General features: G+C 36.9%; 1 protein-coding gene across 4 annotated transcripts in view; it reads right to left on the bottom strand.

Annotated features, from left to right (window-relative positions):
• ANAPC10 (anaphase promoting complex subunit 10) overlaps nt 1-20,707 on the bottom strand; it is an 81,501-nt gene that overhangs the window by 59,811 nt on the left and 983 nt on the right. For all 4 annotated transcript variants that reach the window (XR_007477249.1, XM_049709539.1, XM_049709540.1 and 1 more), the window contains exons 2-3: nt 20,063-20,189; nt 4,789-4,879 (exon numbers count right to left, since the gene is read on the bottom strand). Coding sequence is in view for 3 of the 4 variants with exons in the window: in XM_049709539.1 (XP_049565496.1) it covers nt 4,789-4,879; nt 20,063-20,177 (206 nt within the window). In the remaining variant the exon portion in view is untranslated. The remainder of the gene's footprint in view (nt 1-4,788; nt 4,880-20,062; nt 20,190-20,707) is intronic.

Consider the following 20,707-nt stretch of genomic DNA (forward strand, 5'->3'; position numbering starts at 1 on the left):
CTTACCTTTCTGAAACTATTCCAAAAAATTGCAGAGGAAGGAATACTTCCAAACTCATTCTATGAGGACACCATCACTCTGATACCAAAACTGGACAAAGATACCACAATAAAGGAAAATTACAGGCCAATATCACTGATGAACATAGATGCCAAAATCCTCAACAAAATACTAGCAAAGAGAATCCAACAATACATTAAAAGGATCATGCACGATGATCAAGTGGGATTTATCTCAGGGATGCAAGGATTTTTCAATATCCACAAATTAATGTAATATACCACATTAACAAATTGAACAATAAAAACCATACGATCATCTTAATAGTTGAAAAAAAGCTTTTGATAAAATTCAACAAACATTTATGTTAAAAACTCTTCAGAAAGTGGGCATAGAGGGAACATACCTCAATGTAATAAAGGCCATATATGATAAACCCACAGCTAACATCATACTCAATGGTAAAAAGCTAAAAGCTTTTAAGATCAGGAACAAGACAAGGATGCCCACTCTCACCACCTTTATTCAACATAGTTTTGGAAGTCCTGGCCACAGCAATCAGAGAAGAAAAAGAAATAAAAGGAAAACAAATTGGAAAAGAAGAAGTAAAATTGTCACTGTTTGCAGATGACATGATACTGTATATAGAAAATCCCAAAGACATTACCAGAAAACTACTAGGGCTAATCAATGAATTCAGTAAAGTTGCTGGATACCAAGTTAATACACAGAAATCTCTTGCATTCCTATACACTAACAACAAAAGATCAGAAAGAGAAATTAAGGAAACAATTCCATTTACCATCGCATTAAAAAGAATAAAATACCTAGGAATAAACCTACCTAAGGAGGCAAAAGACATATACTCCAAAAACTATAAGATGCTAATGAAAGAAACTGAAGACAACACAAACAGATGGAAAGATATCTTGGATTATAAGAATCAATATTGTTAAAATTACCATACTACCCAAGGCAATTTACAGGTTCAGTGCAATCCCTATCAAATTACCAATGGCATTTTTTACAGAACTAGAACAAAAAATTTTAAAACTTGCATGGAAACACAAAAGACCCCGAATAGACAAAACAATCTTGAGAAAGAAGAATGGAGCTGGAGGAATCACACTCTCTGACTTCAGACTATACTACAAAGCTATAGTCATCAAAATAGCATGGTACTGGCACAAAAGTAGACATATAGATCAATGGAACAGGATAGAAAGCCCAGAAATAAACCTATGCACTTATGGTCAATTAATCTGCGACAAAGGAGGCAAGAATATACAATGGAGAAAAGATAAGTGGTGCTGGGAAAACTGGACAGTTACATGTAAAAGAATGAAACTAGACTATTCTCTAACAACATATACAAAAGTAAACTCAAAATGGATTAAAGACTTAAATGTAAGACCAGATACTGTACAACTCTTAGAGGAAAACATAGGCAGAACACTCTTTGACATACATTGCAGCAAGATTTTTTTGGATCCATCTCCTCAAGTAATGGAAATAAAAACAAAAATAAACAAAAGGGACCTAATTAAACTTAAAAGCTTTTGCACAGCAAAGGAAACCATGTACAAAATGAAAATACAACCTACAGACTGGGAGAAAACATTTGCAAATGATGCTACCAACAAGGGATTAACTTCCAAAATACAAACAGTTCATATGGCTTAATAACAGAAAAACAACAACCCAATCAAAAAATGAGCATAAGACCTAAACAGATATTTCTCCAAAGAAGACACACAGATGCCCAACAGGTACATGAAAAGATCCTCAATATTGCTCATTATTAGAGAAACGCAAATCAAAACTACAATAAGGTATCACATTATACCAGTTGGAATGGCCATCATTAGAAAAATCTACAAATAATAAATGCTGGAGAGGGTGTGTAGAAAAAGGAACCCTCCTACACAGTTGGTGGGAATGTAAATTGGTGCTGCCACTATGGAGAACAGTACAGAGGTTCCTTAAAAAGCTAAAAATAGAGTTACCATATGATCCAGCAATCGCACTTCTGGGCATATATCTGGAGAAAACTGTAATTCAAAAAGATACATTCATCCCAATGTTCACTACAGCACTATTTACAATAGCCAAGATATGGAAGCCACCTAAATATCTAAAGACAGATGAATGGATAAAGAAGATGTGGTATATATACACAATGGAAAATTAGTCAGCCATAAAGAAGAATGAAATAATGCCATTTGCAGCAACATGGATAGACCTAGAGATTATTATATCAAGGGAAGTAAGTCAGACAAAGATCATATGATATCACTTTTATGTGGAATCTTAAAAATGGTATAAATGAACTTATTTACAAAACAAATAGACTTACCGACATAGAAAACAAACTTACGGTTACCAGAGGGGATAGTGGGGTTGGGGGGGAGGGGAGGGAAGATATATTAGGAGTTTGGGATTAACATATATACACTACTATGTATAAAATAGATAAACAAGGACCTACAGTATAGCACAGAGTATATTCAATGTCTTGTAATAACCTATAATGGAAAAGAATCTGAAAAAGAATATATATATATATATATATATATGTAAAACCGAATAACCTTGCTGTACACCTGAAGCTAACACATTATAAATTAACTATACTTCAATTTTTAAAAAATGGTTTAAAAAAAAGAAAAAGAAAAATAGAGGCAGAAACACTTCCCAACTCATTTTATCAGGGCAATATTACCCAGTAATAAAATCAGACTAAGATATTACAAAAAATGAAAATGATAAACTAATATCCCTCAAGAATATAAACATAAAATTTTTCAACAAAATATTAGTAACTCAAACCAGTAACTTATAAAAAAGGATTTAAAAACTAAACAAGGATATATGACAACAAAGGCATAAAAAATAGACAAAATGAGTTCATCAAAATTAAGCACTTTTATAAAAAGGCAATCCACAGAATGGGAGAAAATATTTGGAAATCATGTATCTGATAAGGGACTAATATCCAAAATACATATAGGACTCCTAAAAATCAACAAAAAACCAAAACACCCAATTCAAAAATGGGCAAAGGACTTAGCCATTTCTCCAAAAAAGATATCAAATGGCCAATAAGCACATGAAAAGAGGCTCAACATCACTAATCATTAGAGAAATGCAAATCAAAACCACTTCACACCCATTACAATGGCTATTATCAAAAAACAGAAAACAAGTGTTGGTATGGATGTGGAAAAATCAGAACTCTTGTATATTGCTGTTCAGGATGTAAAATGGTGCAGCTGCTGTGGAAAACAGTATGGTGGTATCTCGAAAAATTAAACATAGAATCACCATTTGATCCAGCAATTCTACCTCTGGGTATATGTGCAAAAGAACTGAAAGCCAGGACTCAAATAAATATTTGTCCATCATGTTCATAGCAGCATTAGTCACAATAGCCATAAGATGGAAACAATCCAAATGTCCATTGATAATAAACAAAATGTGCTATATACATACAATGGAATATTATTCAGAAGGAATGAAATTCTGATATATGCTACAACATGGCTGGACCATGAAAACATTATGCTAAGTTAAGCTAGAAACAAAAGGACAAATATTTTATGATTCAACTTATATGAGATACCTAGAGCAAGTTACAAGAGATTTATCTAAATCTCTGCTTCTAAGACTACAAAATAAAGATAAAAATAGCTGTAAAGGCTAAAGGAAATAAATAGGGAAGGCATTTAGCAAAATATCTGGTATTTAAAGTCTTTATAAAAATATTAGCTGTTACCTTCATTTCTGGTGTATACATATTTAATACCCTAGGACAGGAATTGGCATACACAGCCGACTGGCTGAAACCTGCCCACCACCTACATTTGTAAGATAAAGTTTAATTAGAACAGCTAAATTCAGTCATTATGCATTGCCTACAGCTGCTTTCACGCTATAATGACATTAATGAGTAGCTGCAACACAGACCAGCTAGCACACAAGGCCTAAAATATTTGCTATTGGGCTTTTTCATAAGAAATGTGCTGATCTGTATCCTAGGACAATAAAAACAAACTAGAAATACAATGCTACAGAATGTTAAAATAGATGGTGTAAATGGAGCAAGATAAGCAAGTTAACTGGTTTCCATCTGTCAATAAATTCAAAGCAAATGACAAACATATGGCGGTTTTCCATTTCCCCCCAAAAGTAAGCATTTCAAAACTGAAAGTGTCCTTAGAAGTAATAAGTTAGAATAAATTTTTTATCATCACTCCTGGTGTACTTAACGCAATGCATTAAGGCATTGCATTGGGTCATAAGCAAAGCATACTTTTCTGAAATAAATCATATTGAAAAGTATATATGAGAAATATCTACATAAAAGGAACTGTGTAAAGTACCACGAAGAATTCATAAAGGAAACAACAAGGTCCTACTGTATAGCACAGAGAACTATATTCAATATCCTATGATAAACCATAATGGAAAAGAATATTTAAAAAAAAGAATGTATATATATGTATAACTGAATCACTTTGCTGTCCAACAGAAATTAACATAACATTGTAAATCAAGTATACTTCAATAAAAAGTGTTGATTAAATAAAAAAAGAATTCATAAAGGATAAGACAATAAACTTAAAACATAATCTAGTTGAGTCGAAAAGTAATCTCTAAGGCTTATAAAAAGCAGAGTTAAGTGCATTTCAATATAATTTCTGTATTTCTTTAAATTTTATGTAAATAAAATCAATTTCTTTGTCTACTTATAACCTATACAAATTGAAAAATTCAAAAATATATTACCTGAATTGGATGTTCACTAAATGAGGCTGGGAGCCATCTGACTGCCAATAAGTTTCTAGATTGTCATCTCGTAATTGATCCACTCCAAATCCTGAAAGCACCACGAGTGACAATAAATTCTCATGATAAAGAGCCATATATTCAAAATACAAAATTACCACATATATTTGTCCAGAAAGTTTGATAAAGAGGATAGTGAGTACTGTGAAATTTAAATTAACCAAAACTCTTCAATCCTCTTAACCAGACCTCACTTCTCAGAAGCATAAAAAATTAATAAACAGAAATCTCAAACAGATTTGGGAGACCAGAAGGGGAAGTTCTCACACCCTGAGACCATAACGGAGCCCAAGAAGAAGAAGAAAGTCTCCTTTCTTGGCAAGGACTCAGCCAATGAAAAGCCACGGCCTCTCTGTTTACTATAGCCCTCCCAACTTCCTTTTCCTCTCTGTAAAAGTGTGCCACTTCACTTCAGTGTGGAAACTTGCACTTGGCTTGCCATGGTTGCAGACTCTGAATTGCAATTCTCTGCTGATCCTAAGTAAACCCATCTTTGCTGGAGCAATATCTGGCAGACTATTTATTTCAGATCAACATGTTGGTGGCCTCTACGGGGATGAGAAAAGACCCCCAATGGTTCCAAGGCTGGTAAGCAAACAGGTGCAGTACCCACCACTGAACCCACTGTCACTCACTGCTTTCTCACTGACCCTGGAGTTTGAAAGTCTTTCTCTTGGATCTCAGCACACGCCCTCTTTGCATTTGAAGCTCTCCAGGCTTTACTCGGGATCTATTTTAAGGTTTCATCTCTTTGGTTAAGGCTTTGTTTTGTATATGAGTACTCATTTGGCAGGTCAGTCTAATTTTGAGATCAGACTGTTTCAACCAAATCTGACTGAAAACACCTTTGGCCCATTCATTCGGGAACAGGGGCTGTTTCTCTGAAACTGTTCCAGTTTTCTTCATCCTCCTCCTTTGGAAGGGGCTGTCCTATGGAAATTGGCTGTAAAAGTCTTTGGCCTGGCTCCTTCTAACACCAAGCTGTCTTCTTCGAACTGGCTGGGATTAGCCTGCAAGCTGTTTGAATTGAGCAGTTTGTGCTGTAAGCTGTTTGGAAATTGTTCTTTTACTCCAGAGAAAAACTGAGAAATGGGATCCTAGTTATCTAAACATTTTGAGGGTACCCACCCCCTAGGAGGACTCCAGATGATTTTGTTTAAAAGCCAAGGTCCTTCCTCAGGCACATTTCTAACTAAATGGACCAACTTGACCAAAAGCAATGTAGAATAGAAATGGCTATTACAAAGAACTTTTGAAATCCCTAACTTAATTTCCTAAGCACTGAATTGGACTACAATAGCTCAAAAATTTCCAGAACTGAGTGCAATGCTTAGTTTGATTGGTATTTTGAAGCTTCTCAACATTATCAGGGGTCTAAAATTACCTCTCTGCAAAATAAAATTTTAAGATTAACTGAGGCGAACAAATGATTAAAGAAAGATACAATGGCTCCTGGAGCCTCAGGCTCTATCTTCCTTGGCTGTCTGAGGCACCACCTCAGGCATCATCTTCTCTCCCTCCCTCAGCTGCTGGTGGCCAGACTCCACCTCTGGCGCCCTCTTCCTCCTTCCCTTCTGTGCTGCCTACACCTCCTCTATTCCTTCAATTCCCCCATACTAATTCTCTCACTAACCTTCCCCTTTTCTCTTAAACTTTCCCAACTCCCTTTTCCTCTGAACTTGTCAGAACCTGCCCCTTTAATATTAAGCCTTCTGAGGATCCAGAGGCTAGACCCTTAATTTCGTATTTCCCTGGACCAAAACTGAACCGCAAGCCATATTCAAAATTTTCCCAAAGTAACTGAAGATCCTCACATATTTGCTGAGGAATTTACTACAGTCATTAAAACTTATCAACCTGGTTTCTCTGACTCCTATCAACTAGTTCATAGCTTTTTGGTGACGGCCAGGCCCAGCAACTGAAAACTGCTAATTGGAAAAATCCTGAATGTTCTCTAGAATTACAACTGGGAGACCAGTCCACCAACTTATTATCATATGACCAGGCTTGAACAATCGCTAGGCAACTTCATCGAGCAATTCCTGAGGCTTTTCCAAAGTCTGTTGATTGGAACAAAATTCAGACTTGCAGACAAAAGTCTGATGAACCTGTTTATGATTACTACAATCAACTTCTAATTGTTTTTGAAGAAAATTCTGGTCTTCCTTCAGATATTGATTCCACCCAGGTCGTTTTTAACTATGTTTATTAATGGGCTGAACTGGGACCCTTCCCGTCTAATAAAAAGGACCAGGATGGAATGGGAAACTATGTTCACTCCAGATTTAGTTAATCTGGTAAACCAGTTCTCTGGCATTTTAGATGAGTCACCTCAAAGGAAGACTGCCTAAATTCTTAATTTTCAATTCCAGCAAATGAAGACTCCTAAACAGAACCAAAACCCTCCTAGTTTCTACTATTATTGCGAAGAGTCAGGACATTGGAAAAAACACTGTTACAAATTTAAGCGTTTCAGGTGCCTTCAGCCCTCTAACCAGCCTCTCCAACGGCCTCCCAATTCTCAATGACAGGGCTCTGAGGAACTATAGGGCTCTTCCCAATGCTCTCAATCAGTTTGGAGAAACATTTTTCTAGACTGGGAAGGAATCTCTTCCAGTCCTGACACTGAAGCCACACTCTAAACCCCACTACTATAAAACAGCCCCTGCCCCAGAGAACTAAAACAATTCAAATAGTGGGAATCTCTAATGATCCTCAAGAGGTTCCTGTCTCTGAACTCGTTCCCTTTTGTTTAGGCCCTTTGAGAGTTGGACACTTTTTTTCCCCTCAGTTCATCCATCCCTATTCATTTATTAGGTCGAAACTTCTTAGAGAATTATCATGCCAGAATTTCTCCCAAAAGGGGAAAATAATTTTAGAAACTGACGGTAGTCATCAGAATAAACAACCAGGTGAACTAAATGACCCTCTGACATCTTTTATTTGTTCCATCTTTGATGGTAGTAGAGCAGATTCCAGAAACACTGATCATTTGTCCCTATTATCAGCTACCACCCTCCTTATGGGCAAAATCTCCAACTGACGTTAACAAAATTCACAGCACACCTCCCATCAAGATTCAAACAGACCCCTCAAAACCTCTTCCAGGAATTAATCAATACCTTATAAGTAAGAAAGTCTTTCAAGCCATAAAGCCCATAATATAAGATTACAAGGCTCAAGGCCTCATTATCCCTTTTACTAGTCCCTGTAACTCTCCCATTTTACTGGTGAGAAAACCTAAGGGTGGACCTACCAGTAATAAACAACATTGTTATTTATCCCTGGACACCCTGTTGTTCCTAACCCTCACATGTTACTAATGCCCATTGCTACCATGAGTAAATTCTTAACTGTAATTGATTTATGCAGTGCATTCTTTAGTATTCCAGTTGAAGCCCACACCTCTTTGCCTTCACTTGGAAAGAAATACAATTCACCTAGATAGTAATGCCTCAGGGTTTTACTGAGAGTCCTGTTTTCTCACAAATGCTAAAAGCTGATCTGGACGACATAAAACTCCCTAGGGGTTCTACTTTGTGGCAATATGTGAATGATTTGCTTCTTTGTTCTCCTTCTAGAGCTTCCTCACAGGAAAATGGCATCCACCTGCTAAAGCTTTCAGCCTTAATGGGACGTAAGATTGCCAAAGAAAAATTGCAGTGGCCCAAATTCAGGTTTGATATTTAGGGCATCTGATATCAGAACAAGGGCTACACCTAGATCCCAATAGATTTCATGGTGTCCTAAGTTTCCCAAAACCCTTAAGTGCCAACTGCAAGGTTTTCTCGGGCTAGCTGGTTATTGCTGAAATTGGACTCCAAATTTCTCTTTTATGGCCAAAGCCTCTATATGTTTTACTTAATGATAACAGCCCTGACCCAATTTTATGAGAAGAACAGGAGGACACAGCCATCAAGGCCTTAAAGGAGAGTTTGATAAGCCCACCTGCCTTTGAGCATCCCAATTATCAGATTCCCGTTTTCCTTTTTGTATATGAAAAGGGGAAGAGAATGTCCTTGAGTTACTCACCCAAAAACATGGGGCCCACCATTGACCCATAGGGTATTATAGCCAGCAACAGGACCCTGTGACATAGGGATACCCCCCTTGCCTTAGAACCAGTACAGCCACTGCCCTTTTAGTTAAGGTCACCAAGAAAATGACTGTGGAATCCCCTTTAATCATTTTTGTACCTCATGAAGTAGAAGCTCTCCTGAATTCTCATCACACTCAACATTTCTCAGTCAGCTGCCTTACCTCCTATGAAGGCCTTTGTTAATTGTTCTTCACACTACTCTTTTACACTGTAAAAGCCTGAATCCACCTCCTCTTTGCTCCTCAGCAAATTTATCTGGAAATCCTATATCATCCAGCCATTCCAGATAACGGAAACCTATCTGGTATTGTTTTTCCTGATTAAAATCATAATAATTTACACTAATTAAAAAAATAAAGTGTGGAGTTTTCAAAAAATTTAAGCAAAACAGATTTAATTTATGTTTTATTTTTGGACTAAGTAGTATATTCATTTTAGATCAAATTCACAAGGTACAAAAAAGAACATGGTGAAGTCTCTCTCCCCCCAGCATCTAGTTGCCTTCTCCAAATATAATCCAAGTTATCAGTATCTTACATACCCTTGCACAGATGTAAGCAAATATATATATTCTTTTTTCCTCTCTACACAAATGATGGCATATTATACATACTTCTACACTTTGCATTTTTCTTTTCATTTAATATATCTAAAAGATTAACCCATATCAATAAATTAATAATAATAGCAAACACTGATATCACATTTAATATGTGCCATGCACATTTCTAAGCATTTTATATATATTAAATCATGAAATATTTATTAACTCATATAATAACTCAGTTAACCTAAACATCTTTTAAAAATTCTGTATCAGATCATCTCGCTTCCCTGCTTAATATCTCTAGTGATTTCTCTTTGTACTTAAAATCCAAATTCTTTTCCAAGGCCTACCAGAGTTCACATAATCTGACCCATGTCTAATTATATCTCCAATGTCATCTTCTACCACTTAACCTCCTTACAACTCTCCAGCCACACTAGCCTTCTTTCTGAACTTCGAACATGCCAAACCAGTTAGCTTAGAGCCTTTTAACTAGGTGTTCCCTGTGTCAGGAAGCTTCTTCTCTGAAATCTTTGCATAGTGGATTCTTCTTAACATCTACATGTCAGTGCAAATTTCACTTCCCACGAGAGGTCCTCCTTGATCTATTTATTATATTGCTGTTTTATTTTCTCCAAAGCACATATTGCTATTCAACTCAGAAATTCTTTAACTCAATGATCATAACTGTCAGTTATAGCATGAAAAGAAAATAAAAATTTCGTCAGGTTTTTTTTTTTTTAAGAAAAATAGAACTTACACCACCCAATTATGCCTCTCAAAATTAACTCATAAAGGCAATGTCTTGGTAGAAGATATGGATCAAGTGGAAAGTATGTTCTAGGTATTCACAAAATACAGCCTCATCAAATCCCTTATTTTTGTCGGCTTATAAAATATCACGCATATAGTCAAACATAGAAAATGTACCTATTTTTCTCCTAATCTTCTTTCCCAACATGGTATGCATTTGATGCTTATTAAATTAAATGATTAAATTATTATAATAAGACTCTGGTATCATGCCGGCAACCACACAAATCTGACCTTTAGTTTTTCCAGTCTCTTGGGCAGAGACTGACAATTGTGCTGAACTGTGGAATTGTTTTCTGATGCGTATTCAATTAAGCTGAATCTACTAAATACATTCCAACTTTAATCTGAGTGAAATATTGAACCAGCATTTCCAAAGATAAAATAATAATTTTGCAAAGCCATCTACCACCAACCATACTGTAGCAGTGAGGTACATCTGTATCTCCCAAAGACTGATACTAACATTTTGAAAGTTTATTAAAATTCTCCCTTATATCAGTGCTCACCTGAATTACTGCATATCTCCTAACTCATTTCTTTACCTCTAATCTTGCCTCACTTCAGTCCATCCTTCACAGTTCTCAAATGTGAACAAACACTGTTTCATTCTGCTACTTTAAATTGCTTAATGGCTCATACTCTCTGTACAATAAAGTATGAACTTTTTTTTTTTAATTTTATATTTTTGGCCATGCTGCGCAGCTCGTGGGATCTCAGTCCCCTGACCAGGGATTGAACCCAAGCCACAGCAGTGAAAGCCCAGAATCCTAACCACTAGGCCACCAGGGAACTCCCAGGTATGAACTGTTTAACAAAGCCCCCTATGATCAGGCCTCTTCCTAACTAGCTAGTTTCACCTATGCCACTTCCCTCTGTTCTAGTCTTACTGACTACTCACAATTCTTCGAAAGAACCATGTTTTGCTTAGCTATACACCTTTGCACATACTGTTCCTCTTGCCTTTATGTCCTTCCCCAGTGAAATTCTACCTTGCCCCATCATGCCAGATACGCATCATCTCCATGAAGACTTCCCTGATCCTCTGAAGCAGTGTCAATCACTTTCTCCTTTGGCCCACTACTGCACTGAGCCCATGCTTAGAGGGAAGCAGTACGACCTAGTGAAAGCCTGACTGCCTTGAGTCCCAGCATTCCCACTTATTAGGGGATATTTGCCAAACTGCTTAATCTGTCTGTACTACAGTTTCCTCATTTGGAAAATGATAAAAAATAACAGTAAATACTTCATACGACTTTTGGAGACTTTACTGAGACAGTTGTTTATTTTATACATGCAAAGTACTTACAACAGAACCTCTCTTAGGAAGCATCAAATAAAAGTCATAAATTATTACATTGTATAATAATGACTAATTTAAAGATACAATTCCTCCATTAGATCGTGAACTCCTTGACAACAAGGTCTGTGTGTCTTTTTTATTTTTTAATCTCTAACAGTGTTACAGATTTCAGCAACTGTCTGCTGACTTGAACTGAAAAATATCTGACCATAAAGAAGTAAGGTTAAGTAAAGGTTAAACAACTAACTTTCTCATGCTGTTTCGCATTAATAAAGACTACTCAGTCATTCATAACATGCAAAATGATAATCATATAATTATATTTCACTGATGAACACAAAGCTGAAAATCACAGAAGTAAAATGTGTGACAGCACAATGATGAATTTCAAGACTTTCATACCCAACACATTTTTAAGTGATCCCCACCATTCTTCTGGTAGTGTCAGCCATTGTTCTCTTCTGCACCTCCAAGATGTCAGAGCAGTGGGGCATCTTCAGGGGACCAGTAACTTCTAGGTGTTGTCCTCTGCCAAGCCCCACAGCATAAAAGAATGTGAACTGGCACTGATTCTTACCCTGTTACTGACATCAGTATGGCACCAGTCGAATTATGCTACTCAGTAAAGCAATAGAAGATACTCAACTTGAGCAAATTCACAGAAATATTTGGTGCTATAAAGAATATTAGAGGGCTTCCCTGGTAGCACAGTGGTTAGGAATCCACCTACCAATGCAGCAGACACGGGCTCGAGCCCTGATCCGGGAGGATCCCACATGCCGCAGAGAAACTAAGCCCATGTGCCACAATTACTAAGCCTGCGCTCTAGAGCCCGTGTGTCACAACTACTGAGCCCGCGTGCCACAACTACTGAAGCCTGTGTACCTAGAGCCTGTGCTCCGCAACAAGAGAAGCCACTGCAAGGAGAAGCCCATACACCGCAAGGAGGAGTAACCCCCACTCGCCGCAACTAGAGAAAGCCTGCGTGCAGCAACGAAGACACAACACAGCCAAAAATTTAAAATTTTTTTAAAAATTAAAAAATAAGAAAAAAAAGAATATTAGAAACTTCTGAAGCAGTCTAGGATACATGAAGCTAGAAAAAGGCACCATCCTCACTCAAACAACAAGAAAAGGCTAGATAAACTACAAACTCATAATTTTTCTTGAAAACATGAGTGCTTAAAATCACGCAGCAACCAAATATCCTGAAATCCAAGAAGGGTCAGCTCCCAGGTTAGGAGAGAAAGGATGGGCAGCCTGTCCCAACTGTGGTAGAGCATGGAAGGAAGGATCAGCGAGCAAATAAACATAGAAGGAGAAATCAGGTAGAATTTCAACAAATTACTAAAGGCTAAGCATGGGCTATCATAAAAGTATAGCAGCCCTGGGAGTCACAAACACAAGGTGAACTCACTCTGACTCTCAGACTCTTTTCTAAGGGCCTCACTGTACACATTAGAGGACATTTTTTGGGGAAAGCAAGAGATTGGAAAGCCTACGTCAGTGGTACATGCCTGGAGGAGGGGACAGACTGCCACTGCAGGAAAAGCAAAAACCCCAACCGCACAGACCTATCCTTGCTGGGAGAAAAGTAAAAGAAAAAACACTCTACACTTGGGGAAGAAGCAGAAAACACTCCTTCCTCTGGGGATGGGGCAGAAAACTCTCTCCTAGGAAAGTCCAGAGTTTCACTATCATACGTAGGAGGGACCAAAATGCTGAGAAAGTCCCAACCTGGAGGTCAGACATGCAAGGGCTGTCTAGGATTGAAGCTAGACCAGGAAAACAGAGAAGAAATCCTGCCTCTGATCCCCTGCACTGAGTTACAACCATCGCATTTTACTGCTGGAGGCAGGGCAAGAGGATGGAGAGAGACACCCTCTGAAGCACAGGGATACAGAGATAACTGAAAATGATTGTGGAGGAGGAACATTAAGAAAACTCCTCTGGCACAACAGCCCCGCCATAAGTACTGGGCATCTTTAGAGGAATTTGAAGCCTGTGATATTGAAAGTAACCATAATAAAACAAACAAACTCAAACCCAGCTCAATTCCTAACTAACACAACCCCCACTATAAAAGGCTGACAGAGGAAAACAGGTATCCATTTCAAAGTATAAATACCATTTTTCTCAGTATCTACTAATCTATATGTGATGTTTGGCATTCAGTAAACATTTATGACGCACAAACAAGCAAGAGAAACAAATATTATCAAAAGATAAAGCAATCACTAGAAATAGACTCAGAGATGAACCAGATGTTGAAACTAACAAATGGGGACTTTAAATAGCTATGATTAATACGTTAAAGAATCTAGGGGAAAAGGTAGATGAAATGCAGGAAAAGACAGGGAATTTCAACATAGGAGAAAACTCCTTTAAGAGTCAAATGAAAAAGCCATAATAAAAAACACCATATCAGAGATGAAAGATTCCGTAGACAGAATCATTAGTAGACTCAATAATGCCAAAGAAAGAAGTAGTAGACTTGAAGCTAGGCCAATTAAAAAACCCCAAAGCAAAACACAAAGAGAAAAAAAAAGAAAAAACAAAAAATAGAGCACCTAAAAGCAAGGGGACAAATACCAAATGGTCTAGCAAATTAAATGGTCTAGCATATGTATAATTGGATTCCCAGAAGGATGAGGATGGGGCAAAAGACATACTTGAAGAAATAATGGCCATGAATTTTCATAAAGTAATGCAAGACATTAAACCAGAAGATCCAAGAATCTCAGTGGATCTCAAGCAGGATTAAACACACACACACGCATACACGTGGACACATAATGTTTATATTGCTGAAAATTAACGATAAAATCTTAAAGCCAGCTAGGAAAAAAGCCACATTAACTACAGCAGACTTTTCTTCAGAAACTATGCAAGCCAGAAGATACAGAATGACATTTTTACAGTAGTAAAAGGAGAAACCTGCTAACCTAGAATTTCATGCAGGGAACATATATGACAGTAATAAAAGCAAAATGAAATTTTTTTCAACCAAACAGTGCTAGCAGACCTGCAACACAAAAAATGTAAAGAAAGTTCTTCAGACAGGAGGAATATGATACCAGACAGAAACCTGGATCTATTCAAAACAATAAAAAGTTCCCCAAATTGAAAACGTTAAAGTAAGCATAAAGTTTGTTTTTTAATCACTCCAAAATATAACTGATCTTTTAAAACAAAAATAGCAACAATATATTCTGGGGGTTTAAAATATGCAAAAATAAAATACATAACAAAAATGGCATAAAGCATGGGCATTAATTGGAAGTATACTGAAGGATTTGTATACCATATCTATAGTAGTATAATATTACTTGAAGGTAAACTGTGACAATTAAAGATGTACAGTGTAATCCTTAGGGCAATCCCTCAAAAATTTCAAAAAGGATGTATAACTAATGAGTCAATAGTGGAGATAAAACAGAATCATAAAAAATACTGAATTTATCCAAAATCAGGTTTAAAAAAGAGGGAATAAATGGACAAAACCCCCCAAATTCCAAGGTCGTAGTTTTAAATCTAATTACATCAGTAGGTACATTAGGTGTAAATGGTCTAAATACTCCCAATTATAAGATAAAGAATGTCAGACTGGATTTTAAAAAGTAAGACCCAATAATATGCTGTCTATAAGAAATCCACTTCAAATAAAAAGATATATACAGTTTAAAAGTAAAAGGAAGAACTTCTAGTTTCCGATGTGACATGTAAAGAGTTTGGACAATGTCACTCTCATCCTCACAACAACAACAAAAAAGCTGAACTAACTGAAAACCAATAATTTTTCTTAGGTCCCAAAGAGGTCACGGGCAAACCACCACCCAAAAAACTGAAGAGAACAGAAAACAGAGAATCACATCTTACCAGGAACAGAAACCACCACTAGAGTTAGCAACTGGTAGGAAAACTTAAAGAGTAATTGAGTAATTGTTCATTCACTAATTGCTAGAGACTGAGTACAGACTAGCTTGAGAGATTAAAAGCTCCTGGAAGCCCAGCCTTAGAGAGGACTCCACATTTTCATGAGTTTTACCTCTAGGAGCCCCACCAGGTTCTCTTCAGGGTAAAGATCAGAGAAAATTCTCCAGTGCTTCCTGCAGATAGAGGGGGAAAGTAATCTTTATGAAATAAACCAAAAGCATTTTCTTCCCCTTTAACAAAGGCCTGACTTAAAGGAAAACTGTTTTAGCAGAACCTAAGCAACATGGGTTTTACCAGAGCCTGACATGGGGGAGGGAAAATACCCAACTCCATCCCCCTCTAGCCTTCCTGTCTCATCTAAGTGGGGAAAGAAAAGTTGAGAAGTGCTTGTAAGGTCACAGCCATGAACACAGGCCCACTAAAAGACTGAGATCTAATCAAAGGATTATAGAACACTTCCATTCCCCCCATAACTTACCACCATATCAACAGGGCTCCAACATAATATCAGGAGGTTAAATTCAAAAAACTGCAAGTTTAGATGCCATTTAAGGAGTCTCTAGGGAAATCCAAAGATAACAAGGAGACAAAAACAAAGACACTAAAGAAATTTTAGCCTCTGAATCTTAACCTTTACCCATCAGGCAGAAAATCAGCAAGTATATGGTTGAACTGAACAGCACAGTCAATCAGCTAGATCAAACTGATATTTATAGATTACTTCATCCAATGACAGCAGAATACACAATTCTTCTCAAGTTCACATGCAACATTAACGAAAATGGACCACATTTTGGGCTATAAAACACAATAAAAACATTTAAAAGAATAGAAATCACACAAAGTGTGCTCCCAGACCACAGCAGAATTAAACTAGAAATCATTAACAGAAAGCACTGCTTTCTGAAATTTAGCATTTATAGCATGAACTACATATATATTAGAAAAGAAGAAAGCTCTAAAGTCAATAATCTAAGCATTCACCTTAAAAAACTAGAAAAAGAAAAGCAAATTAAATCCAAAACAAGCAGAAGAAAGAAATAATAAAAATCAAAGAAAAAAATCAATGAAACTAAAAACAGCAAATTAATAGAGAAAAATTACCAATACCACAAGCTGGTTCTTTGAAAAGGTCAATAATAAAATAAATAAACCTCTAACCAGGCTAACCAAGAAAAAAAGAAAGAAGACACAAATTACTAATATAAAAAATGAAAGAGGGGCCATCACTACTGATCCCATGGACAATAAAAAGGGTAATAAAGGAGTATTATAGACTTCATGCCCACAAATTTGATAAATAAAATGGACCAATTCCTTGAAAGACACAATCTACCAAAACTCACACAAGAAGAAACAGATAATCTGAATAAGCCTATATCTATTACAAAAATTGAATAAAAAATTAATACCCTTCCAAAAGCAATCACCAGGCCTAGATGGTTTCACTGGTGACTTATGTCAAACTTTCAAGGAAGAAATAATACCTAGTCTGCATAATCTCTTCCAGAAAATAGAATCAGAGGGAATACTTTCTAACTGACTCTATAAAGGCAACATTACCCTAATAACAAAATCAGACAAAGACATCACAAGAAAGGTAAATTAAAGAACAATATCTCTCATGAACACAGATGCAAAAATTGTCAAGAAAATATTAGCAAATTGAATCCATGTATAAAAAGAATTATTTACCACAATCAATTGGAATTTATTCCAGGTATGCACAGCTGTTTCAACATTCTAAAATTAACTAATGTAATCCATCAAAACAAACAACAGGCTAAAGGAGAAAAACCACATGATCATATCATTAGATGTTGAGAAAACATTTGACAAATCCAACATCCATTCAAGACAAAATCTATTAGCAAACTAGAAATATAATGGAACTTCTTCAACTTTATATTATCTACAAAAAAACAACAGCTAACATCATATATAATAGTGAGAAAATAGAAGTTTTCCCACTATGATCAGGAATAAGGCAAGGATATCCCTTTTTGCCACTCCTATGCAACATCATGTTGCAAGTCTTAGCTAATGCAAAGGAAGAAATAAAAACAATAGAACCCAGCAATTCTACTTGTAAGTATTTACTCAAGAAAAATGAAAATATATGTCCACAAGAAAACCAGTACATGAATGTTTATAGCAGCTTCATCCATAATCACCATATATTGGAAGCAACCTTATCTTAGTTAACTTAGCGCCTTAAAACACCAAACATGCATCACTTCACAATTTCTGTGGGATAGGAATTTGGGACCAGCTTGGTTGCGCAGCTTGGCTCTGGGACTCTCATGAGTTTGCGGTCAAGTTATCTGAAGTAATTATCTAAAAGCTTGACTAGAGCTGGAGAATCCATTCTAAGGTAGCTTACTCATTTGACTGTTGACAAAAGGCCTCAGTTCCCCACTGGCTATTGTCAGAAGGCCCTGTTTCTTTGCCACACCAACCTCTCCACAGGTCCCCTTGTTTCCTCACAAAATGGCAGCTGGCTTCCCCTAGAGTGCGTGATCCAAATAACAGCAAGGCAGAGCCACAATGTGTTTTATGATCTAGTCTCAGAAGTCACATACCATCATTTCTGCCATATTCTCCTCGTCCCAGAGACTAACCCAGACACAATGTGACAGAGGTCATCAGAAGGGTACGAATACCAGGAAACAAGGATCACTGGGACCATCTGGGAAGCTGCTACCGTAAACCTAAATGTCCATTAACTGGTGAACAGGTAGACAAATTGTGGCACATCTGTACAGCGGAACAGTAATCAGCAATAAAAAGGAACCAACTCCTGATAGAACAATCACAAATGCATTATGCTAAGTGAAAGAAGCTGGACCCTAAGAGCTACATAAAGTATGATTACGTTTATATGGCATTCTGAAAAAGGCAAAACCAAAGGGACACAAAACGGATCAGAGGTTGTCAGGGGTTTAGGAGGGGGCAGAAGACTGACTACAAAGGGACATGAGGAAATTTCTTTGAATGATAGAAATATTCTTTATTTGTGATGTGTTTGTTAAAATTCATAGAACTATGGGACTTCCCTGGCAGTCCAGTGGTTAAGACTCCATACTTCCACTGCAGGGGGCTTGGGTTCGATCCCTGGTCAGGGAATTAAGATCCCACATGCCACGTGGTGCGGCCAAAATAATAAATAAATTAATTAATTAATTAATTTTTTTTTTTTTTGTCATACGCGGGCCTCTCACTGTTGTGGCCTCTCCCGTTGCGGAGCACAGGCTCCAGACACGCAGGCTCAGCTGCCATGGCTCATGGGCCCAGCCGCTCCACGGCATGTGGGACCTTCCCGGACCGGGGCATGAACCCGTGTCCCCTGCATTGGCAGGCGGACTCTCAACCACTGTGCCACCAGGGAACCCCTAATTAATTAATTTTTAAAAATTAAAAACAAAAAAATTCATAGAACTATAAACACAAAAAGGGTGAGTTTTTCTGTATATCCCCAGCTACTCATAAAAAGAGAGAGAAAAGAATCTTAAGGGGAAACAGAAGAGGCTTGAGTGGGAAGACACTACAGGAGACAACATGTAAATAGTAGAAGTTTCTGAGGGAAAAGTGACTACCAAATCAATAACATTATCATTAACATTACTCAAGCTAAAAAACTTTCTCTGAGCTTGATTCTACAGACTGAAAATACTCATCAAATTATAGGTTAGACAGATGAGAAAAGGTACACATGTATCCTGGCACATCCTGGCAAAACTCTTGAAGTCTAAGAATAAACAGAAAAAGCTTAAATGCTGCCAGAAAGAAAGAACAAGTTACTTAGAAAGTGAGAGACAGGCATAGCCTTCTTAGTTGCAACATGACAAAAAAGAAGATGGTAAAACAGGATCCACAAATTTTTGAGAGAAAAGGACTGCCACCCAAGAATTCTATCCCAACCAAGAGTAAAATAAAGTTATTTGGGTATATGTAATCACTCAGAAAATGTATCAACCACTTATCCTATCCAGAGAAATAGCAAAAAAAAAAAAAAAAAAAGCTAACCAAATAACTGAATGATACCAGAGAGAGGGTAAAAAGAGAATTTATGAGGGACTTCCCTGGTGGTCCAGTGGGTAAGACTCTATGGTCCCAATGCAGGGGGCCCAGGTTCGATCCCTGGTCAGGGAACTAGATGCTACATGCATGCTGTAACTGAAGAGTCCGCATACTGCAACTAAGTCTGCATGCCACAACTAAAGATCCCGAGTGCCACAGCAATCACTGTACTGCAACTAAGACCCGGCACAGCCTAAGTAAATAAATAAATATTAAAAAAAAAAAAGAGGGAGAGACCTTATGAGACATGTGCAGTTAAACTGAAGCAGATACTAGTAAAGCAATTGAGAAGATATATAACAAATGAAAATCCAATTAGATTTATTTTAGAATTAAAATAAAGCATCTTAACAGAAAGAATATTAAAGTTAGTCCAGTGCACAAGAAAACTTTCAGCAGTTACTATGAACAGCATTTTTGTGTTGTTTTGTTTTACCTGGTTTGCAAGATGAGAGTGACCAAACAGCTTGTGACCCAATTTCCCGTACTGTTCCAGTCCTTTCCAACTGCTTAGGGTCAGCACCGGGAGGTGTCTTATTTGGTGTGGTCATTTTAAAAATATTCTATGTAGAAAAAAAAAGTATCCACATTATACCCAGACCTGAGCATCTTTCTACAAAACATAAAAGTAAAAATTTAATAGCCAAATCGATCACTAATATATCCTGGATATTAATCATCTATTTCTCGAAAGCAGTTGACATAATCACTGTAATTAAAAACTCTTGGGAATTCAGTTTTTGTTTCTAAAATAGAACATATTATAACTTACAAGTTGTGCAAAGCAGCAGACTATAGTAGTCAAAGGGCACAGGATCAGGGTGTCAACTTCAGCCTCGCCTTGGGCTTTATTTCCTTTCCTGTCAAATGGGTTGATTTGATCTATACTCCTATAATGCTATGCAGTTGTATACCTCTATGAGTAAAAATTCCAATCCAAATGAAGTTTTTCCCTAGAAAAGTCAGACTGAAATACTCTTATTCCAGGAATATGTAAATATTGGTCTACATTTTAAATAATCCGTTAAGTGATGCAGAGAAAAATCACATCTTCTCATTAGTTGTCAAAAGCTCCATTTAT

Source organism: Orcinus orca, chromosome 4, assembly GCF_937001465.1.
Source record: "Orcinus orca chromosome 4, mOrcOrc1.1, whole genome shotgun sequence".
Lineage (NCBI taxonomy): Eukaryota > Metazoa > Chordata > Mammalia > Artiodactyla > Delphinidae > Orcinus > Orcinus orca.